This window comes from Pleurodeles waltl, chromosome 5 (genome assembly GCF_031143425.1).
Source record: "Pleurodeles waltl isolate 20211129_DDA chromosome 5, aPleWal1.hap1.20221129, whole genome shotgun sequence".
Lineage (NCBI taxonomy): Eukaryota > Metazoa > Chordata > Amphibia > Caudata > Salamandridae > Pleurodeles > Pleurodeles waltl.
This window is the reverse complement of record NC_090444.1, coordinates 1585987934-1586012801: the sequence shown is the minus strand read 5'-3', so window position 1 is coordinate 1586012801 and position 24868 is coordinate 1585987934. Positions and strand designations below refer to the sequence as shown.

The following is a 24868-nucleotide window of genomic DNA, read 5'->3' as shown; positions in this document are numbered from 1 at the left end:
TTGACGCCGAAGGACAGGGTCACCATTTATGAGAGGGTTTGAACGGCGTCATCTAATGCCCGTTTTAAACTGACACAGTTTAGCGCTATACATCAGGTGTATTTGTGTCCTAAGACCTTAGCACAATACATCCTGTGAGACCCTTTTCCTGTCCAAGGTGTGGATACTTGGATGTGGACGTCATTCATATGATATGGCCGTGCCCAGATGTGATAGGCTACTGGGACGAGATTCTGGCCGCTTTCAATGGGGCTACTGTCTGGACCACCCCTAGAGATATAGGGCAATGTGTATTGGGTCGGGTCCCGATTAAAAAGAAACTGAGCAGGAAGTTGTTTTTGTTGGGGCTCACAGTGGCCAAGTGGAGATTAGCTATATGATGATTGTCCCCAACGCCCCCAGTGCTATCCGAATGGAAGAAGGACATGACTGAATGGGAGAATGCAGGGGAGTGGCAAATGTGTAAGACCCGTGGGGACACTAAACTTACTGATGATTTGCGGGGCTGGGCAGCCATACTGACTGATCTGTAGGACCCATCGGAGACTAGCCCATCAGGAGTCCATGGACAGTAGGGGAAAGTCCTTATGGAGGGGCGGAGGACTCAGTGAGTGGGGTAGGTTGATATGGAAGGGACGGTTGTGGCAATTCAGCATGATTAAACCCTCGGGGTGCTGATGGATCATTTGGATATAAGATGTAGGGAAGTGGGGTGGGGTGGGTCCACACTTGTTGCTGGTTGTCTGTATCATGCATAATGTCAGTTGCCATGCTGATCTGTGTTATCGTATTGTGTTGATAATGTACAAATGCCAATAAAAACTATACATTGAAAAAAAAAGTATTAACTTGCTTGTTTAAATGATTTTAGGTAAAAAGAAATGGAAGAAGACCTGCTGTCTCCCATCATTTGTGATTTGCATCTTCATACTTTTCTGCATTACGGCTGGAGTCATACTGTTAGCTATTTTTCATGTGGAGTCAAAGAATATGACTATAAATGCCATTCTGATTTCAATTGCCTGTGCTGTTGGCCTTGCAATTATCTGGAATTGCCGTACATGGTGGCAAGTCATGGACTCCATCCTAAACTCCCAAAGAAAAAGACTTCATAATGCAGCTTCAAAACTCCACAAATTGAAAAGTGAAGGGTTCATGAAAGTAAGTACTATAATTATAAAGTTATTTTTCTAAAGGCAGTATTGCATCTGTTTGTGCCATTTGTAATGAACAATCGAATTGGAGCATGATGTATCACAGATAATGAGATATCACAGATCACAGGAGCAGAGTTATGAAGCATTGTACCATTATTGTACTTATAAGTATGTCATTCAGTTACAAAATAAATATTTAAGAATATTTTCAATTGGAATAAGGATAGTTATAAAAATGTTTAAAAAAAAAAAAAAATTCAGCATGGTTTTCTGTCTCTTTGACTGAATGATTGTGTGTCACAAGAAAACATTTCCATCACAACTACCCACCTCTCTGGTCTTTTGCATTTGTCAGACTGGGCACAGTAGTAGAAGCTACTAAAATAATTTTTGTGAACTCTTGTCTTATCATCAAGTCGATATTTTTTGTTTCAACTGTGGTCCATGAATTTGGCTATTTGGCTATATTCTGTTTGGTATTAGCATTTCTCATGATTTCTTGACATTGTAAATCGAGGGGCTATTACTGCATGTGCATTCAATAACGTTTGTTGGTTGTAGGATAGGCTGAGGTACAGGGGATTGGGTCTGGGTAGCGGAAGTTGGAGGGAGAGGCTGGTCAGAGGGACAATGGCTGCCATCAGTGCTGAGGCCAGAGCCTGAAATGCTCTCTGTTAGGCCGCCTGCCCAGAATGAATGCCCTCCAGGTATGCATTTGTTTGTTGCAAATGCCTCTCAACACCCTGGATGGCATTCAAAATGGTAGCTTGCCCAACAGTGAGGGATCTCAGGAGGTCAATAGCCTCCTCACTGAGGGCAGCAGGGCTGACTGGGGCAGGGCCTGAGGTGCCTGGGGCGAAGGAGATGCCCACCCTCCTGGGTGAGCAGGCACGGGACACACACTGAGGGTCTGCTGGGAGGGCGGTGCTGGTAGGGGGGGTGGCGGCTATACCTGTACAGAGGTGCCCAACACCGCAAGTGAGCTCCCATCAGAGGAAGAGTCGCTGTCACTGGTGTATGCTCCTGTCCCTGTCGTGGAGCTCCCCTCGCCCTCCGTCCCACTGGTGCCTTTAGACTCCGTACATTCACCCTCAAGGGCAGAGTGGGTTGCAGCTCCCTCCTGCCCCAGTGCCACTGCTCCTCCGCCTGATGATGCTTTTGCACACAAGAACAGGGAGACAACAAAAAGGGGGGGAAGACATAAGAAAAACATGTTCAGTGCATGTAACACCACTACTGTCGGCAGACACAACACACAGGGAGCAGCCCTCAGCACTACGCCATGCACTAACAATTCCTAGCAAATTCACATGCCCATGGGGGAAGAGGCCTAAGCCCAATTGCTGCACACCTGGAAGTCACAGGAGCCTAACTAGGCGTAGATGGCTATTACCACTAGTGGGGTTGGGGTGCCACAGAGCCTGCCTCACAATTGACCTTGCCTATCAAGTTCGCCCTGGCCTAGAGGAGCCCACTGACCACCTCCCCCACCCATACACCTCGTAATGCGCGGAGTCAGCTGAATGAGAGTGTACTCAACCCCTTGTGGCTGCTGTGATGCCCTCAAGCACCCATCCAACCCCGGATAGGCCACCGCCAGGATCCGGTACATCAAGGGGGTCATGGTGCAACGGGCACCACTTCTACGGTGGGAGGCCATCACCAGCTGGGCCTCCGCCGTCTTCTTGCTCCAGCGGCTCAGGTCCTCCCATCTTTTACGGCAGTGGTGCTCCCTCTGTGGTAGACCCCCAGGGTCCGGACATCCTTGGCGATGACACGCCAAATACCCTTCTTCTGGTGGGCGCTGACCTAGAGGAATGGTACAGGGGGAAGGAAAATTACTCACACGTCCGGACCGTCATACTCATTGCCCACCAGTTCCCACCCATGCCCTGACGCACATACACTCAACATCCGCACATGCAGGCCTAAGCCCCGCCCCCCCCATGTATCTTCCATCCACACCAGTCCAGACAGGCATTGCCCATGCAGCATGCTCACAGTGTACTCACATGTTTGTCTGGAGGACCGTACAATTGTGTGTACTGGGGGAGGACCCCATCCACTAGTTTCTCCAACTCCTCCGAAGTGAAGGCAGGGGCCCTTTCCCCAGACACTGTAGCCATCGTCGCTTCCAGACACAGGTCACAGCAGCACTTGCAGTGTAGGTCCTCTCCTGTTGAAGGTCAGGTATCAAGTGAGTGAACGTTAAGAAAATGGCGCCCCCGTCCGCGGCGGTGCATACCGTCACCGCCGGCATACTTCGTCATTGGTTCCTGGGACCCATAGGGCCCAATGTTAACCAATGCTGAATTGCGTGGCGGTCTTTGACCGCCCACTGCGACGGTGTACAACGCCAGCGCAGTTACCTCATTTCCCCTTGTCCCACCTTACAGGTCAGGCAACCGGCATTTCAGGGGGCCACATGGGATGGATAAAAACTGCGTCACACCTATCTAGGCCGGGAATATAGACATATACCGGGACATTGCGAATTACAAACGTTTCTGCAAATAACACATTGTGATACCTCAGTGTTGGATGACTCTCTGCTCGTTGTTATCCTCCATAGGGCACGTCTGCTGGGGCAGGTGATGAGATGGCGGCATCCTCTGTTTACAGACCCCTGGGGGACCTGTCGACAATGGAAGAGAGACACATCATAATCACATACAGACTTGATCGAGCAACAATCCAGGAACTGTGTGCCCAGTTTGAGCCAGACATGATTTCAGCTATCCGCCATCCCACAGGAATCCCCCATGTAGTGCAGGTCCTGTCTGTACTCCATTTCCTGGTCAGTGGGTCTTTTTAAACAACAGTAGCCATGGCATGAGGGATGTCCCAGCAAATGTTCTCGAATGTGTTGTCCAAAGTGTTATCTGCCCTGCGCAGCTACATCGTTTTCCCTCAGGTGGAGGATTTGCCCACAATGAAAGGTGACTTCTATGCCCTGGGACATATCCCAACATCACTGGTGCCATTGATGGTACACATGTGGCATTTGTCCCCGCCCACCGTACCCCCCACAGGTATGAACAGGTGTACAGAAACCGGAAAAGCTACCATTCGATGAATGAGCAGATGGTGTGTTTGGCAGACCAGTACATCTCCCATGTCAATGCCAAGTATCCCGGCTCAATGCATGACGCTTACATTTTGAGAAATAGCAGCATCCCTTATGTGATGGGGCAACTCCAGAGGCACTGTGTGTGGCTAATAGGTGAGCCCAAGGTCCCAATACCATTGATATAGGTGTCTGGGTATGGGGTTGTCCCTAAGGGTTAGTGTGTCCCTCGACATTTGCAGGTGACTCTGGTTACTCCAACCTGTCATGGCTACTGACCCCAGTGAGGAAACCCAGGACCAGGGCAGAGGAACGCTACAATGAGGCACATGGGCAAACTAGGAGGATTATAGAACGCACCTTCGGCCTCCTGAAGGCCAGATTCCGATGCCTCCATCTGACAGGTGGCTCCCTATACTACTCACTGAAGAAGGTGTGCCAGATAATCGTGGCCTGCTGTATGCTGCACAACCTGGCTTTGCGACGCCAGGTGCCTTTTCTGCAGGAGGATGGGGCAGATGGTGGTCTTGTGGCAGCTGTGGAGCCTGTTGACAGTGAAGAAGAGGAGGCAGAAGAAGAGGATATCGACAACCGAAACAGCATCATCATGCAATACCTCCAGTGAGACACAGGTAAGAAGATGTAACTGCTTCCCACATCTCATACTATTGTTGGAGCTAGCATAAGTCTGTCATTTTCACTCAGTGTATGGACCCTGACTTGTCACTTTGCCTTTCCATTTCAAAGATACGGGTCCCACTTTGTGCCCTCTGCTATGCTTACTGCTGGCCTACAGCTGTGTTATAATTGGTATGTGAACAAGTACATTGACATTGCTATATTCCAGAGATATTGCATTTACACATTTGTGAAAGCACAGACTGACTCCAGATTATTTTGTGATTGAAGTGTGTTTATTTCTGTGCAAATAAGTGGAGGGGGTTGTAAAATGGGCTGTGGTGATGATTGAGGAATGTCCATGGCAGTGTCCAGTCTATTTGTTTCACAGGTGCATTGTCCAAAGGGGCATAGGTAGGGGAGCAATGGCATTTTAAGGTGGACAGGGTGACATAGTGGGACAGAAGGGTGACATTCAGGGGGGTCTTATTTCCTGGCAGGGGTCCTGGCAATGTTCTCTGTCTTGTTCCTGGATCTTAGGGACCGTTTGCGGGGTGGTTCTCCATCTGCATGGGGTGGGGTGCTGGTGTCCTGTTGTTCCTGTAGTGGTGGACACACTGCTGATTGACATGTCCTGGAGACAGAGGTATGGGCCCGCTGGGCGGGTGCTGTGGTGGTGTTTCCTGAGGGGGGAGGTTCAGTGGTGGTTTGTGACTGTGTCAGGGGAACTGACTGTCCTGAGGTCCCTGATGGGCCGGGCTGGTCATCTTGACCCAGGAGCGCAGAGCTGCTGTCATCACTGTGGGGCTCTTCTGTGGGGGACTGGATATGTCTTGCACCTCTTGTCCGGTGACGTTGGGTAGGGGTCCTGTTGGGGTGTAAATGCATAGTTATTGTATCTGTGTGTGCCATCTTGTGCAATGGGTGAGTGACCCTCTACTCCTGTGCTTGCATTATTGCCGTGGCCCTTGTGTGATTGGTGATTTTGGGGCATGAGTGAGTCTCTGTACTGGACATGCTTTGGTGATGGGTGTTCATGCATTGGTGTTACATGCAGGGCTTGGTTTTGGGATGTGTGAGTTGTGTTAGTGGGTATCTGTGGGTATCTGTGGGTTGTTGGGGTGATGGGTGTGAGGGTAAGGGTGGGGGTATGTAATGGCATGCAGGTGGGGTGGGGGTATAAAGTAGTAAAGATTTGCCTTACCAGAGTCCAGTCCTCCTGCTACTCCTGCGAGGCCCTCAGGATGCATGATCGCCAAGACTTGCTCCTCCCATGTTGTTAGTTGTGGGGGAGGAGGTAGGGGTCCACCGCCAGTCCTTTGTACAGCAATATGGTATCTGGATACCACGGAACGTACCTTCCCCCGTAAGTCGTTCCACCTCTTCCTGATGTCATCACGTTTTCTTGGATGCTGTCCTACTGCGTTAACCCTGTCGACAATTCTACGCCATAGCTCCATCTTCCTTGCAATGGCTGTCTGCTGCACCTGTGATCCGAATAGCTGTGGCTCTACCCGGACGATTTCCTCACCATGACCCTTAGCTCCTCCTCAGAGAATCTGGGGTGTCTTTGAGGTGCCATGAGGTGGTGTCGGTTGTGATGTGTGAGGGGATGTGTTGGTGTGTTTTGTTTGAGGTGCATGGTTGTTGCGTAAGTGATGGTGTTGTGTGTCTGTGTATGCTGGTGTTGTTTTAGGTAGTTTCTTTCTCTGGCCTTCTTTAAAAATGTTGGTGGTAAGGGTTTGTGGGTGATGTGGATGTGTGCATTATATTGGATTGGGTGTGTGGGTGTGGTGTGTGTATGTGTATCAGGTGTGTGTATTTGAATTGTCCAATGTGGTTGTGTTTTGTAAATGTTTGTGTATTTTGAGCGCAGCGGTGTGTACCGCCAATGGTTTACCGCGGTTGAATGACCGCCGGGTTGATTCGTGGGTCGTGATACTGTGGGCGTATTCTTGTTGGCGTGACCGTGTAAGTTTTGGTATCGCCAGTTTATCATTGACCTTTGGTGTGGCGGACTTGTGTGGGTGTCTGTATTGTGGCGGATTACGAGATGTGGGTCGTGATACCTGTAGCGGAATTCCGCGGCCGCAGCGGTATGTTGGCTGTCTTCTGCACGGCAGAAAGTGGCATTTACCGCCACGGTTGTAATGAGGGCCTTAGTCTCTTAACTAATCACCCAAATCAGGTATCCAGCCTTACGTTATTGTGGCACTAAGTGTCACAGTTGGAAACACTATCTCGTATGGTGGATGAACCTTTAGCATTACATTTTTAGTAGATTAACTTCCCTGGCCGCCCTGCAGAATTTGACAAAAATGCTGTTGGAAGCATTGACAGTTTTGAACGTTTGAACTTGAGGGTGAATATGTTCCCATTATTTAAGGCTGTAGAGCTTAGTACCGCCTCAAGACAAGAAGCTAATATGTATTTCAGTCTTTGTATGCATTGCTTAGCAGAAAAAAGAGGTATCTGATAGAGACTTCTAGTTGCGGATTCCTTACCTTTGAATTTCCCCAAGAGTCAGACTGGATCCGGAGATTTTTCTTCGAGCAGTAACTCTGTGCGCTGTCAGGTGTTGTCAGTCGACTCCACAGGCGTCGCTGGCATCGTATTCACTGTGATGACATCGCAGTCATGTATAGGCGCCACCCCGGCACGCTGACGTCAGTTCTTTTCTTTCCGCGCCAGTCTACGCGCAGATCCGGAGAGAGCTACCTCAGTCATTGACTACGTCAACACTTTTGTTTAATTCTTTTGACGAGTTTGTGGATGCATCGAGGGATGTCCTGCAAGACCGGATTCAAGCCCTTCGACTCCTGTCACCGAACGATGTCGGTGACGGAGCCGCACCTCGTGTTTCTTTGGTGCCTGGAGCGCGATCACGACCTGCAGTCGCGCTCCGAGTGTCGGGCCTTGAACCCGAAAGCTTTGAGGGAGCGGTCCTTAAAGCTCATGGCAGCCTACACTCTTTGTCCTCAAAGTCATCGGGAGATTCGGGTCACAAAAAGAAGAAGTTGAAGAAGGACAAGCGTTCTTCGACTTCACCCCATCTCTCGGATGATGCAGAGCGGGAAGAGCATCGACGCTCTAGGCCTCCGTGTTGTCGGAGCCTTCACCTGGGTCGGCCCGTGCTTCCCCGACTTCGCTGGAGCCACCACTGCCCAGCTCAAAGAATTTTATGAGGCAATGCGCCTCATTTTTGGGCAGACCGACCCACCTTCAGGGCCCTCGGGTACAGGTGAGTTGGTGGGGACCCCCTCAGGTTCGCAGTCGTCAGCTTCGGACACGGCTCCGGAAGTGTCCTCCGCATCCAATTGCGGATCCGTCCCGACGCCGGTCGTGCCACATCAACCTTCCCCTGCGTCGGGTCAGACGTAGATGCTCTCGATGTCGGTTGGGCTTTCAATCGGCATTGATCCCATCCTCGTACCCGACGACCCTGAGCCAGAACTACGTCGCTCCACGCCAATTCAGTTCTCTATGGGCTCTCCTGGGCCTAGGGTTGATCCAGGCTCTATGGGTATGGATTCGGGGAGAAACCCTATGGAAGACCAGCTTGACCTCCAAATGGACTGGGTGCAGGATTTGGGTGATGCCAGTAGTCTAGACACCTCCCCTGACACTGGTATGCTCTCTCCTCCTACCATGGCTCCATGGTGGAGAGAAGGGCAGGTGAGGTTCTGGACCTCGAGCTACCTTCTTTGGAGGTTAGGCCTAATATCCTTACCAACGTGCTTCAGCCGGGGTCTTCCTCTTCCGAACCACTTCTTCCCTTTAATGAGGCACTGACAGACGTCCTTTTGGGTACTTGGTCCAGACCCAGCACAGGGGCTCCTGTGAATAGGACGATTGACCGCTGCAATCGTCCTGCCCCGACAGACCCGAAATTCCTCACCCAACACCCCACATCTCACACCTGAGAGCCTTGTCATCCAGGCTTCCTCTTCATTAGGCACATTCCCTTCCGCACCCCCGGATAGGGAATCAAAAAGACTGGACAATTTGGGGAAGAAGTTGTTTTCTTCCAACAGTCTAGCGCTGTGGTCCGTGAACACCGCATGCCTTTTGGGCCGCTGTTCCCATACTCTCTGGGATACGGTCGCGCAAGTGTTGCCTAGAATTCCGGAGGAGGCCCAGACTATCCTTTCCCAAGCCGTAACAGAGGGGAGGGATGCAGCGAAGTTGATAATTTGTTGTGGACTAGATCCGACCAACCCTCTGGGCAGATCGGTTGCATCAACAGTGGCATTGAAACGCCACGCCTGGCTGAGAACATCTGATTTTTCAGGGGATGTCCAGCAATCGGACAAGGCGGACTCGGCGCTCGAGCGCTTTAAGGATTCCCAAGCCACAGCATGGTCCCTTGGCTTCGCACCCGCTTCTAGACCCCCAGCAGTCCACCTTTCGTAGCTACGAAAGGGGCACCCAACCGCGTCCTCTGACCCCCCTCCCCCCCCAGCCATTGACCCGTGCATGCTGTATAGCCCCTGTGCAGCCTCAGGATCCCACGCCCCTGGGGATCAGGGAGCCAGCGGGTCACCCAGTCCACCCCACCCCCTCCTCAGCCTCCAAACCTTCCTAGTCTGTGGGTGCACCAGGAACCGGTTGGCAGCAGGATTAGCCATCACCTGCCCCAATGGCAATCCATTACCTCGAACAGGTAGGCCCTCCAAATTGTTCAAAGGGGCTACTCCCTCCCCTTCGAGACACCTCCTCCAGCCATGCCACCTTCATGCAACTGAATATCGGAGGATCATATGGCACTTCTCCACGAGGAAGTCCAACCCCTTTTGGCCAAAGGAGCTATAGAGAGGGTTCCGTTGTCAGAAGTAGGTCTTGGTTGCTATTCCCGCTACTTTCTGGTGCTGAAAAAGGACATGGGTCTTTTTCATATATTAGATCTTCGGTCCCTCAACCTCTTCCTCAAAAACGAGAAGTTCAAAATGTTGACATTGGCTCAGGTCCTATCTGCCCTTGATCCCGGAGACTGGATGGTAGCGTTGGACTTGCAAGACGCATACTTCCACATTCCCGTCTTGCTGGCCTACAGAGGTTTCCTACTATTCGTGGTAGGTCATGAGCACTTTGCGTTTACAGTGCTCCCCTTTGGCCTTACCAGTGCCCCTCGGGTGTTCACAAAAGTGATGGTAGTGGTGGCAGCTCATCTGCGCAGGTTAGGGGTCCCTGTCTTCCCCTACCTCGACGATTGTCTGTCGAAGGCGAACTCACCCCAGACAGTCCTCTCCCACCTCCAGACTGCGGCGAACCTTTTGCATTCGCTGGGGTTCACTATCAACGTGCCGAAGTCACACGGACTCCTTCTCAGACGCTCCCTTTCATCGGAGCTGTTCTGGATACAGTGCAGTTTCGGGCATATCCTCCCAAAAAGCGAGTCCAGGATATTCGAGCAATGATACTGATGTTTCAGCCTCTGTCCTGGATTTTGGTGAGAATGACCCTGAGGCTGCTGGGCCTCATAGCTTCCTGCATCCTGCTAGGTCAAAAGGCCAGATGGTATATGCAGGCTCTGCAGTGGGACCTGAAGTTCCAGTGGGCGCAGCATCAGGGGAATCTCTCCGACAAGGTCCAGATCTCGGAAGGAACTGCGAGAGACCTGAAGTGGTGGCTAACGAATCAGGATTAGATCAAGGGCAGATACCTCTCCTTTCCCCAACCAGATCTTAGTCATGACAGATGCATCACTCCTGGGATGGGGCAGCCACATGGGAGAGGCGGTGGTCAGAGGCCTCTGGCCTCCGGCGAAACCGGGCTCCATATCAACCATCTGGAGCGATTCGACTAGCATTGAAAGCATTCCTTCCCTCTCTCAAGGGGAAACCAGTGCAACTGTTCACAGACAACACCACCGTCATGTGGTACTGCAACAAACAAGGCGGAGTGGGGTCGTGGACCATTTATCAAGAGGCTCTTCGCATCTGGGTTTGGTTGGAACATCAGGGCATTTCCCTGGTGGTTTAACACCTGGTGGGCTCCTTGAATGCCAGAGCAGATTAACTCAGCCGACGATGTGTGGTCGATCACGAATGGCGTGTCTGTCCGGAGGTGGCACAAGGTGGGGAGAACCTTGGTTAGACTTGTTCGCCTCCGTAGAGAGCGTGCAATGTCAGCTGTTTTGCGTATTGGAGTTTCCAAGGCGGCACTTGCTCAGCGACGCCTTTCGTCACAAGTGGAATTCAGGCCTCCTGTACGCCTTTCTGCCCATACCACTTCTGCTCAGAGGTCTGAAGGAGATCAGACAAGACCGGGCCCAAGTTATACTGGTGGCTCCGGACTGGGCATGAAGAGTCTGGTATCCCGAGCTGTTGAGCATGGCCATTGCTCCTCCGATCAGACTGCCTCTTCGGGAGAATCTTCTGTCGCAGCAGCAGGGGAGGGTCCTCCATCGGAACCTGTCCACCCTCCACCTCTTTGCCTGGAGATTTAGCGGCGACAGTTGACGTCTTTTGACCTGCCACCTGAAGTCTGTAATGTTATCTTGGCAGCCAGGCGTCCCCCAAACAAAAACGTATACAAAGAAATTTGTGGCATGGTGCATCGACTAATCTGTTGATCCTCTATCTGCTCCTCTTTCTTAAGTCCTCTGCTTTATTCTTTCACTTGCCCAGCAGGTTTCCACCCTGGGCACTCTTGACGGATATCTTTCTGCTATATCTGCTTCTTGAGGTTACCAGATCAGCCTTCCTTATTTAAATCCTCTATAGTTGGAAGGTTTCTTAAAGGTCTTACACATCTCTTTCCTCCTATCCCATTCATCATGCCCCAAGGGGATCTAAACCTGCTATTAACATACCTTATTGTGCTACTTTGGCTGTTCGGTCCTGCAGGACTTCTTGGTGTGATCTTGGTTTGCAGCCCACCTCTGGGATGTATTGCTCGGAATCTATTCAAAGGTAAGGAATCTGCAACTAGAAGTCTCTAGTTGCAGACTCCTTACCGACCCGCCCATCCTCCCCGCACTGCAAACTGATTTCTAGGGACAGGAACTTCCCCTTAAGGGCCCTAGTTTTGGCGCACCACTCTCAGTGTTCTTCATGGCTCCACACTACTGGAGTGAAAAGTCCTGAAAAGAAACTGACGTCAGCACACCAGGGTGGCGCCTATATATGACCGCAACGTCATCATGGCAAACACGACACCAGTGACGCCTGCGGAGTCGACCAACACCACCTGGAACAGAGGTACTGCTTCAAGAAAAATCTCCGGATCCAGTCTGACGCCTGGGGAAATCCAAAGGTAAGGAATCTGCAACTAGAATATGTGTCTACCAGATATATCATTACCAATGGTAAGTAACTTGTACGTTTAGGCCAGATGTGTGTGTATATGTATGTGTGTGTATATATATATATGTTCGATGGCATGTGTAGCTGCAGATACACATGCTGTGCACAGTCCGCCATCTGGTGTTGGGCTCGGAGTGTTACAAGTTGTTTTTCTTCGAAGAAGTCTTTTCGAGTCACGAGACCGAGGGACTCCTCCCATTTCGAGTCCATTGCGCATGGGCGTCGACTCCATCTTAGATTGTTTTTTTTCCGCCATCGGGTTCGGACGTGTTCCTTTTCGCTCCGTGTTTCGGGTCGGAAAGTTAGTTAGAATCTCGGAAAAAACGTCGGTATTGTTTGCGTTCGGTATCGGGTTAGTTAGAACAAATCGACACCGAATTCTGAAGAGCTCCGGTGGCCCTTTGGGGTTTTTTCGATCCCCCGTCGGTGCCTGGTCGGCCCGGCCACGTGCGACTTCAAGGCTCATGGAACGGACCCCATTCCGCTTCTGCCAAAATGCCATCACAAGTATCCGTATACGGATCACCATCTGGTCTGTAACTTGTGCTTGTCCCCCGAGCACAAGGAGGATACTTGTGAAGCCTGTTGAGCGTTTCGGTCGAGGAAGATGCTGAGAGACCGAAGAGCCAGGAGACTACAAATGGCGTCCACGCCGACAGGTCAAGATTGTTTCAAGGAGGAAGAAGAAGCTTTCTCCATCCGCGAGTCGAATTCTGAAGAACTCGACGCCGAAGAAACACACCAAACCGTGAGTAAGACGTCGAAAATCAAGACTCACGAGAAGTCCACAAAAGCCCAGGGGACGCCACCGCCAACAGGCCATGGCTTAACCCGAAAACTAGGTGACCGATCCAAGGCACCGAAAAAGGCCATGCTGGTGTCGAAGTCATCCGACTCCGGTCGAGATACCGCCACACAGCAACCTTCGGCACAGAGACAGCGGCACCGAAGAATTTCGGCACCGAGACACCACGCCGAAAACAAAGAAGGTTTCTTCGGAGCCTAAAAAGACTTCCGAAAAGGTTTCGGTTCCGAAACAGCCACCCTCGGACCCGAAAACTAGTTCCTATACAGAGGAACAAGGATTAACCTCCCAATTACACAGATTTGGAGAGGAGCTCCAAGCTGTAGAGCCTGACTACACGCAAAGAAGGCTCCATATTCATGAGGACACAGGGAAGATAACCACTCTTCCCCCAATCAAAATAAAAAGGAAACTTGCCTTTCAACAAAAGGACAAGCAACCACAAGCAAAGGTGTCAAGGAAAACAACCCCACCACCGTCTCCACCACCATCAATACATGCATCACCAGCAACAACTCCACCACTGATGCACTCTCCAGCTCATACCACAATGAGTCAGGATGATCCCGATGCATGGGACCTCTACGATGCTCCAGTGTCTGACAATAGCCCAGACTCTTATCCTACGAAACCGTCACCACCTGAGGACAGTACATCCTATACACAGGTGGTCGCAAGGGCAGCCGAGTTTCACAATGTCTCCTTACATTCGGAACCAATTGAGGATGACTTTCTCTTTAACACCCTATCCTCCACCCATAGCCAGTATCAATGCCTTCCCATGCTCCCAGGAATGCTAAGACATTCAAAACAAATTTTTCAGGATCCAGTTAAAGGCAGAGCCATAACTCCAAGGGTGGAGAAAAAATATAAGCCACCGCCCACAGATCCAATATATATTACAACACAACTAACACCAGACTCAGTAGTTGTGGGGGCAGCTCGTAAGAGAGCCAACTCTCATACCTCAGGCGACGCACCACCTCCAGACAAGGAGAGCCGCAAATTTGATGCTGCGGGGAAAAAGGGTTGCAGCACAAGCAGCAAATCAGTGGCGTATTGCCAATTCACAAGCACTTTTGGCAAAATACGACAGGGCTCACTGGGATGAAATGCAACATTTCATCGAACACTTACCCAAGGAGTTCCAAAAAAGAGCACAACAGGTGGTGGAAGAGGGACAAAGTATCTCAAATAATCAGATACGGTCTTCCATGGATGCAGCAGATACAGCTGCAAGGACAATAAACACTGCAGTCACAATACGAAGGCATGCATGGCTGCGCACTTCTGGGTTCAAACCGGAAATCCAGCAGGCTGTGCTCAATATGCCGTTTAATGAACAGCAATTGTTTGGGCCGGAGGTAGACACTGCCATCGAAAAACTCAAAAAGGACACCGATACAGCCAAAGCCATGGGCGCACTCTACTCCCCGCAGAGCAGAGGCACATTTCGGAAGACACCTTTTAGGGGAGGGTTTCGAGGTCAACCCACAGAAACCACAACCTCACAAACAAGGCCTACCTACCAGGGTCAATATCAAAGGGGAGGTTTTCGGGGGCAATTTAGAGGGGGCCAATTCCCAAAAAATAGAGGAAAATTCCAAGGCCCCAAAACCCCTCAAAATAAGCAGTGACTCACAAGTCACACACCCCCATCACATAACACCTGTGGGGGGAAGACTAAGCCAATTTTACAAACTTTGGGAGGAAATAACAACAGACACTTGGGTCTTAGCAATTATCCAGCATGGTTATTGCATAGAATTTCGCCAATTCCCTCCAAACGTCCCACCGAAAACACACAATATGTCAAAACAACATATAGATCTTCTAGGACTAGAAGTTCAAGCATTGCTACAAAAGGACGCAATAGAATTAGTTCCAATTCAACAGAAAAACACAGGAGTTTACTCACTGTACTTTCTAATACCCAAAAAGGACAAAACTATGAGACCAATACTAGATCTCAGAACACTAAATACCTACATCAAATCAGACCACTTTCACATGGTCACGTTACAAGACGTAATCCCACTGCTCAAACAGCAAGACTACATGACAACATTAGATCTAAAAGATGCGTATTTCCATATACCAATACATCCTTCACACAGGAAATACCTAAGGTTCGTATTCCAAGGAATACATTACCAATTCAAAGTGTTGCCATTCGGAATAACAACTGCGCCAAGAGTTTTTACAAAATGCCTGGCAGTAGTAGCTGCACATATCAGAAGGCAGCAAATACATGTGTTCCCGTACTTAGACGACTGGTTAATCAAAACCAACACGCTAAGACAATGTTCACAGCACACAAACTACGTCATACAGACACTTCACAGGCTAGGTTTCTCGATCAACTACGCGAAGTCACACCTTTTGCCGTGTCAAACACAGCAATACTTAGGAGCGACAATCAACACAGCAAAAGGGATTGCCACTCCAAGTCCACAAAGGGTTCAAACATTTCACAAGGTAATACAGGCCATGTATCCAACACAAAAGATACAAGTCAAAATGGTAATGAAACTCCTAGGCATGATGTCTTCATGCATAGCCATTGTCCCAAACGCAAGATTGCACATGCGGCCCTTACAACAGTGCCTAGCATCACAATGGTCACAAGCACAGGGTCAACTTCTAGATCTGGTGTTGATAGACCGCCAAACATACATCTCGCTTCTATGGTGGAACAGTACAAATTTAAACAGAGGGCGGCCTTTCCAAGACCCAGTGCCACAATACGTCATAACGACGGATGCTTCCATGACAGGGTGGGGAGCACACCTCAATCAACACATCAACACAGCATCCAAGGACAATGGGACATACATCAGAGGCAGTTTCACATAAATCACTTAGAACTGTTAGCAGTATTTCTAGCGCTGAAAGCATTTCAACCCATAATAACCCAAAAATACATTCTTGTCAAAACAGACAACATGACAACAATGTATTATCTAAACAAACAAGGAGGGACACACTCGACACAGTTGTGCCTCCTAACACAAAAAATATGGCATTGGGCGATTCACAACCACATTCGCCTAATAGCACAATTTATTCCAGGGATTCAGAACCAGTTGGCAGACAATCTCTCTCGAGATCACCAACAAACCCACGAATGGGAAATTCACCCCCAAATACTAAACAATTACTTTCAAATTTGGGGAACACCTCAAATAGATCTATTTGCAACAAAAGAAAACTCAAAATGCCAAAACTTCGCATCCAGGTACCCACAAGATCAATCCCAAGGCAATGCTCTATGGATGAACTGGTCAGGGATATTTGCGTACGCTTTTCCCCCTCTACCTTTCCTTCCATATCTAGTAAACAGGTTGAGTCAAAACAAACTCAAACTCATACTAATAGCACCAACATGGGCAAGGCAACCTTGGTACACAACACTACTAGACCTTTCAGTAGTACCTCATGTCAAACTACCCAACAGACCAGATCTGTTAACACAACACAAACAACAGATCCGACATCCAAATCCAGCATCGTTGAATCTAGCAATTTGGCTCCTGAAATCCTAGAATTCGGGCACTTAGACCTCACACAGGAATGTATGGAGGTCATAAAACAAGCTAGAAAACCTACCACTAGACACTGCTATGCAAATAAGTGGAAAAGATTTGTTTATTACTGCCATAATAATCAAATTCAACCTTTACACGCATCTGCAAAAGAAATAGTAGGATACTTACTACATTTGCAAAAATCTAACCTAGCTTTCTCTTCCATTAAAATACATCTTACGGCAATTTCTGCTTACCTACAAATTACGCACTCAATTTCATTGTTTAGGATACCAGTCATAAAGGCGTTTATGATAGGCCTAAAGAGAATTATACCACCAAGAATACCACCAGTTCCTTCATGGAACCTCAACATTGTCCTAACACGACTCATGGGTCCACCTTTTGAGCCCATGCACTCTTGTGAAATGCAATACTTAACGTGGAAAGTTGCATTTTTAATTGCCATCACATCTCTAAGAAGAGTGAGTGAGATTCAAGCATTTACCATTCAAGAACCATTTATTCAAATACACAAAAATAAGGTTGTTCTACGGACCAATCCTAAATTTTTACCAAAAGTAATCTCACCGTTCCACCTAAATCAAACGGTAGAATTACCAGTGTTCTTCCCACAACCAGATTCGGTAGCCGAAAGAGCACTACATACATTAGACATCAAAAGAGCACTAATGTACTACATTGACAGAACAAAACTAATTCGAAAGACAAAACAATTATTTATCGCCTTTCAAAAACCTCATACTGGAAATCCAATTTCAAAACAAGGCATTGCTAGATGGATAGTTAAATGCATTCAAACCTGCTATCTTAAAGCTAAAAGAGAACTGCCTATTACACCAAAGGCACACTCAACCAGAAAGAAAGGTGCTACCATGGCCTTTCTAGGAAATATTCCAATGAACGAAATATGTAAGGCAGCAACATGGTCTACGCCTCATACATTTACCAAGCACTACTGTGTAGATGTGCTAACTGCACAACAAGCAACAGTAGGTCAAGCTGTATTAAGAACATTATTTCAAACTACTTCAACTCCTACAGGCTGAACCACCGCTTTTGGGGAGATAACTGCTTACTAGTCTATGCACAGCATGTGTTATCTGCAGCTACACATGCCATCGAACGGAAAATGTCACTTACCCAGTGTACATCTGTTCGTGGCATTAGTCGCTGCAGATTCACATGCGCCCACCCGCCTCCCCGGGAGCCTGTAGCCATTTAGAAGTAGATCTTAAACATTTGTACATTTGTAAATATATTACTTAAAACTTTATTATGTACATACGCACTCACTCCATTGCATGGGCACTATTACTAGCATACACAACTCCTACCTCACCCTCTGCGGGCAAAACAATCTAAGATGGAGTCGACGCCCATGCGCAATGGACTCGAAATGGGAGGAGTCCCTCGGTCTTGTGACTCGAAAAGACTTCTTCGAAGAAAAACAACTTGTAACACTCCGAGCCCAACACCAGATGGCAGACTGTGCACAGCATGTGAATCTGCAGCGACTAATGCCACGAACAGATGTACACTGGGTAAGTGACATTTTCCATATATATACGCACACATGTTTAGCCCTTAACTAAAAGAATGCATCGCTTGTGAATCCTTTGTGATATGTGGCACATTGGAGAAACAAAACGTAAGACAATAATTTTTAGATTTTGGTATTGGATCTTTCATTGGAAGAGTAAAAAGAATAATTATAAATCCCCAGCTGGGTGACATATTAGTTCTGCAAAGTAACAGTGGTGTTGTAGTTGTTGGGTTAGCCTGTCCAAAACAGGCTAAAAGATGCTTCATACAGTATAGGAAGTTTCACTCCAATCTAGATTCAAGATTATTGTGGGACGATGTTCCGCTGTATTGAAATTGACAGACTAAGTTTTCGGAAAATCAGAACTTGTGGCTTCATAGCTGCTACAGAAGTGGAGCTACTGTACAAGATTAAGTCACTGAGCAGGATTCATCTAATTTTCAGGAAACATTACTCCAGAGGCAGACTAATTTTAGAGACACCATTAGCACTCTGAAGAGGTTACCACTTTAATAGAAACTATGAAATGTGAATCCTTTCTTTGAACACTTTTCCTCGACTGCTAAGCCACTGCAAGATATATCTGTATATCCATGCTCCAAGGAGGAACCTGTCACAGAATAGGAGATTCTGGGTGCATTGTTTAACTTTGTGATGTGCAAATCCCTTGGCCTGTGTGGCCTCACAGTTGAGTTTTACAGCACCTGCATAGGACTCTCGGGTCCGACATTGGAGGAACTATATTATTCAGCGTTACATGAAGGGGTGTTGCCTCTCTACATGCAAGAAGCTCTATTTGTTTTATGTTATTTTACCCTAAGTGGGATGCGAAGTGGGATGCGACCCTCTGAATGTCGCCTCTTATAGAACCTTATCAATCTTTAGCAATAACAAAATCTTAAAATAATTTTCTATCAGGGGAGGCGTGGCCAGCTATCATGGCTGACAGGACAAGAGCTCCCGAGCTTTCTCCCAGTGAGGAGTTTTCAATCCATAAATCCTGCATAATCCTGCCTTCACTGTGATGATTTTTTAAAGGTGCATGAATAGTAAGGGGCCAGGGAACACTGATGTGCCTGAAGTGGGCCGACTGAAGCAGTGACAGCCGGCGGACTGACAGAAGCAGCCTGGTGTGTCGTGGGGATTTGGATCTGTTTGCCAAAGCCCCAGGAGGCAGGCCAGGGGAATACATGCCCGGGGAGCCCTGCCCGACGTCCCCCCGCAGCCCTGAAGGTGGCAAACAGGATCGCTTGGGGAGTAACCTGATTTCTGGGACCATGGAGCTGAGCAGAGCTGGCAGCTCCGCCCCAGTGATAAACCGAACATGCAGTGGGCCCTTAAGGCAGGGGCCCAACAGACGACGGTGGAGGCACAGGGGACGCATGCCTCCTGCGCACCCCGAGGAGACACCCGTTGAGTAGCAGACCGGCGTGAGGGTGGCAGAGGATTGTATCTGGCTGTCGGGCCAGGGAGGGATGGGTCGGCGCCCACAAGTGAGAGCTGAGGGCAGAGCCGACGTGCCACCTGGGGCAACCCCGTCAGTGCAGCGCTTTCAGGAGTACTCCCAGTAAGGAATTAACCCACTCATCCTGCAGGAGGGGCGTGGGCAGTCAACCATAGTGCCCAGCTCCGTTTTTGCTGGAGGACCTGATGGGCCAGTGAAGCGTCTGGAGGGACCGGTGAGTGTGTTTGCCGGCAACGTGCAGTGGAGACGTGCGGAGGCCCTGGGGGACAAGGAGGTGACCAGAGAAGCCTGCAGGGGCGACCACTGGGGACATGATTGGGGAATTGGCGGGACTCCCACCCCTGCAAAGGGCCAGAATTTAAGGTGGAACAGAGTACATATTATGACACTGTAGGAGTGGACCCAGCAGAGTTTCCTAACTCACAGGAGCCCCATAGAGGCATGTCGGTGAGCACCTGGGCCCCCTCCCTGGCGTCTTGGTTCCTTCGGGGAACCCTCTGGGATGATCTGGGCACCCTGGGGCTAGTACGGATCAAATACCTTGTGCCTGGGATCCCTCCTGTGAACTGGGGATACTAGTGCGCATCTGGCCTACTTGCACAAGGTTTGCTCTTGGGGACCTGGGATGACAGGGTTACTTCCTGGTAATAGCGCATGGAGGGTGGCGCTCCAGGCCTTCCTTTTCGATATTGCGGGATTAGCGATCCGAGAGTGATATCTGGGGGACAGCAGGTGCACAGGTGGGAAGCAGCTGGACTGTGGATGTCTGAGCGAACAACACGGATGTCCTTGAAGAACAGCACTGAACCTTCATGGGAGCTAGTCCTCAACCTAAGCGTATTATAGGGCTTGGGCCGCCTGGTTTGAAAACCAACACCTTAAAAAAGGCTAAGTGACACAGCGCCGCCCTCCAGTACAGTCGGAGTACTATTACTATGGGAGGGACAGGGTGGCTCAGGCGACAGGATCAAACACTATAACACAATATACCATCACTAAACAGCCCACCCAAAGACTTACAAGGCATTCAGGTAGTGTGGCTGAAGAGAACCCTGAGGGAGTCACAGTGGAACCAACAAGAGTGGATCTAATTGTGGCCATCCATGGACTACGATCAGCATTGGAACACCAGATAGAGATGTGTCGATCATTGTGAATTTACGGAGGGCTGACTTACACAAAGTCTTGGACAAAGTTTCCCCTGCGGAAAGCAACATAGGGACACTGTTGGGGGAACCTCCGCTGAAGCGACAGATGACCACAGTACGCATCGAGGTTGCAGAGCTGGGCAGGAGAGCAGAGAATGCTGAAGGCCGCTCCCGCAGCAGCAATATTCAGGTGTTGGGGTTCCCAGAAAAGGCGGAGGGAGCCTCAGGAGACTGCTTCTTAGTAGATTGGATCAGATCGACCTTGAAACCCTGTGGTCTCTCATCTATATTTGTAATTGAAAGGGCACACATGGCCCTGGTCCCGCCGCCACTCCCGGGTGCACTTCTGAGGGCCCTTATTTCCAAGGTCCTTTACTATAGGGACCAGGACTGCATCTTGATAGCTGCCCAGGAACAAGATGTGCCGCAATATGAGAATTGCGACATTGCTTTTTTCCCAGGACTATACTAAACAGGTCCAGTAACTACGCAAATCTTTCTTGGCCACAAAACAAAAACTGAGGGCAATGGGTCTGAAATATATGTTACTGTACCCAGGTAAATTAAAAGTCATACACAATGGCAAAATGCATCTCTTTCATAGGCCGGAAGATGTACATGGAGGACCAGGGGCCACAGGAAAGAGCAGTACTAACTGACGCTGGAAAAGGGGGATGGGCACTCAAATGGTCAGAGTAAACACAGATGTCAGCGGAGACATCTTAAATCGGACCCCTTGGCTCCCGATAGAATACATGTAGGGGAGGATGGAGCCATGCACCTGACACAGTCAACTTCGCCAGAGAGAGCCAACAGGTTCCTGGGACGGGCACCCTCGATGGGCATCTCGTCACGTCTCCCAAACCCTACATCAGAGATGATTCCAGACACAGCACTTACCGAGAATGAGCTTGAAGAGGGTTGAGGAACATTGCAGCAGAACAAGGTAAAGGCCCCCAGCAGTTGGGGCCACCCACGTACCGCCTCCTTAAAACCGAATATTTCAGCATCCCTCCGGGTCATCGGAATGACTCTAGTTGGACAACCTGAGAGAAGGGATGAAAACAGATCACAGGACTAGTTTGAATCAGAAGAAAAATGGTTGTTTTATTTTACAATGTTAATTTATTTACAGTAGTAATGAACTTGGTTGCTTGTGAAGGCAATAGACCTGGCAAACTGGTAGAGAAGCTAGCTTAATGTTAACAGGTCCAGGTTGAACTAGCCATGGTGGTTGTGGACGTCCTGACACAACAGGGTGTGCTCCGATAGATATATGTTAACGCTACAGTGGTCCATGGGTTGGGGGGAAATAGGGGCATTTGAGGGTTTTGTTTTCTGTTTTTAATGGAACAGTTTGTTAATACGCAGATTATGGATGTGAAGTCCAGAGACAATCCTGCAGATGAGGACCTCAGCATACATCACACAATGGTAGTCTGCAATACTTATAAACTTCTCTTGTGGAATGTGAGAGGACTTGGTCATAGTACGAAACAGTATAGGGTGTTGTCACTGCTCAAGGGCCATGGGGTAGATATAACCTGTTTCCAGAAAACCCACCTGACCGATTGTGAAGCGCAGAAACTGGCTAAAAAATGGAGGGGAAATACATACTAGGCTACCTTTTCCCCATACGCTAGGGGGGTATTGATCTGAATAGCTCTGGGGTGCCTTTTGCCCTGCAATATATGGAGACAGATACTGTGGGTAGTTACATTCTGATGGGGGTACATTGGATGGCCGAGAATTGGAAGTACTTAATTCCCATGCCCAGAATACAGATGACGAAGCATTCTACCCCATGTTAACTAGTGTATTGTCCACGACCATGGGGACTTACATGTTTTGGGTGGGGAGCTTCAACTGCGTTATAGACAGAGATTTAAACAGAGATCCCCCCAAGCAGGGTACCAAACCGACAACGACCACAAGTCTAAGAGATGCAATGTCACAGTTGGAGACACACATCCGGGGCTCCGGAAATACACATTCTACTCGACAACACGTGGCACATTTATCACATATTGCTAACACAATATATAGCTCCCAAGATACAAGAAATAACCCACCACATCAAACCACGTTCCAGTGACATGTACATTTCGATGGAGTGGTAACCGCTGAACCTTACATGGAGATTACCATCAGAGATTCTCCAAGATCAAGTAGGCAGGGAAACAACAGCATAGTCACTAACTGACTACATGGAACAGAATTAGATGAGTACACAATGGCCGGCGACAAAATGGGAGGCCCTGAAAACTGTGCTTCGAGGTAGCTGTATGGGACTCACATGTTGAGTGCGCCAAACACTACAGGCTGGACTGCGCCACGAGTAAGTCACCCTGGTGGCACGGCAGAGGTGCCCAGTGGGTGAGGGACACAGGCAGGTAGACGAGGCGGAGCTTCTTAGGCAATGGACTGACACCAGAGGCAGATTAGAACAGTACATCTTGAAATCTTATCGACAACTCCTACACTGCGAGGATGATAGGTCAGGAAGAATCCTGGTGTGGCACCTCTGGTAGAAATTGCCACACACCCTGGTACTCCAGCTCACAAACCCCCAGGGGGGGGAGGTGAAATGACAGGAAGATATACTAGCGGTGTTCAGGGGACCACCTTGAGAGGGTCTGTCAGCCGAGGAAACCCAGAGCAGGACGGATTGTCAGAATACTAGAGTAGAGTGCCAATGGCCCAGCTGAGCATGGTAGTGGCGCAAGCCCTGGATTCCGACCTCACTTTGGAGGAAGTCAGGGTGGCGATTAAATCCCTCCCATCAGGTAAAAGCCCAGTCAGTGATGGCTTCACAGCCGGGTTTTACCAGGTCTTCAAGGTTGAGGTAGCCCCCTCGGCTGTTAGAGGTGTATAAAGAAGCATTAGCTGCCAACATGCTCCCATTATCGATGTGTGAATGGATCATTGCCATGATCCCAAAGCCTTATTCTGCTTTATCCAATCCGGCATCCTATCGTCTTATTGCCAAGAATATTTGCAGATTGATGCACGTTCTCCATGAGGTGGAGGACAGGGACGAAGAGTTGGCACTGGTTTCTGTAGATATTGCTAAGGTGTTTGACATTGTGTAATTCAGACGGTGGGAACACTGTTTAAAGAAGAGTCACTGATATCCTTTGAGACCCTCAGAGCAGAATTCGAGTTACCGAGAGGACATTTCTTACTGCATGGTTCACTTGTGGCCAGTATTCGCAGGCATTGGCGTGAAGGGATGGGAGAGCCTCCTGCACAGGCAACCTGTACATACTTAGCGACTTCTACTGGCAAATGTAAAGTAGTGTCAAACCTATACCATAGGATTCAGGCTGACAGGACCCTTCCGTTGTCCCAACTTAAAACGACATGGGAGGAGGACCTGGGGACTGAATTCACTGATGGGAACTGGGGGCGCATCCTAGAGGGGATTGCCAAAACGACTCGAAATGCCAGATTTTAAGCTTATTAACTTCTATGTATCCCATCGGGCATACCTTACCCCCTGATAGATCAATAGGTACTTTGGAACGGAAGGAATGGAATGCCCGAGATGCGGATTGGCGGGTGCGGAATTTAGGCATATGTTCTGGGACTGCCCTAAGTTGGAGGTATTCTGGGCAACGGTGTGCAGGACTGTGGCTAAAACTATAGGAAGGGAAATTCCCTGCCCAATGGGCCATTGCCTGCTTGGGTGGTTTTCACATTCTTCCAAGTACAAGGTAACCAACAAGTTTCAAGATATGGCCTATGTATTGGCAAAAAAGGAAATCGCAATGTCCTGGAAGAACCCAGTAGGCCCGAGAATACCCCAATGTACAAGAGAATTGATAAAATGGGCTGGTTGTAAAGGGAGTATTCTTCATAGGGAGGCCAAGAGAGGACTGAGACCACCAGAAGTTGGGAGTTAGTGTTAGAAGCTTTTAGAGATGAAAGACAGGTAGATACGGACCCTGACAGAAGAGCTGCTGGATAGGTAACTGAGTTGCACTTGAATCTCAGCTACTGATGGCTTTCCCTAACGGCTGCAGGCGCAGAAGGTATGGGAACGCTGAGAGAGTATAATGTCCTCACACATAAGGAGAGGAATCTCATACCCCAGGCACGACACACTGATGTTACTACACTGTACTGATAGGCTCACCTAAGGGGGGGAGGGGCTATAGGGAGAGTTGAGGGGAGGGATGGGGGGTAAACTGTTGAGATCTTCGTT

At 49.1% G+C, this 24868-nt stretch overlaps 1 protein-coding gene across 6 annotated transcripts in view; it reads left to right on the top strand.

Annotated features, from left to right (window-relative positions):
• The window catches only part of KIDINS220 (kinase D interacting substrate 220), a 987486-nt gene that overhangs the window by 494399 nt on the left and 468219 nt on the right, over positions 1 to 24868 (top strand). For all 6 annotated transcript variants that reach the window (XM_069235892.1, XM_069235890.1, XM_069235888.1 and 3 more), the window contains exon 17: positions 872 to 1161. In XM_069235892.1, coding sequence (XP_069091993.1) covers positions 872 to 1161 — 290 coding nt within the window. The remainder of the gene's footprint in view (positions 1 to 871; positions 1162 to 24868) is intronic.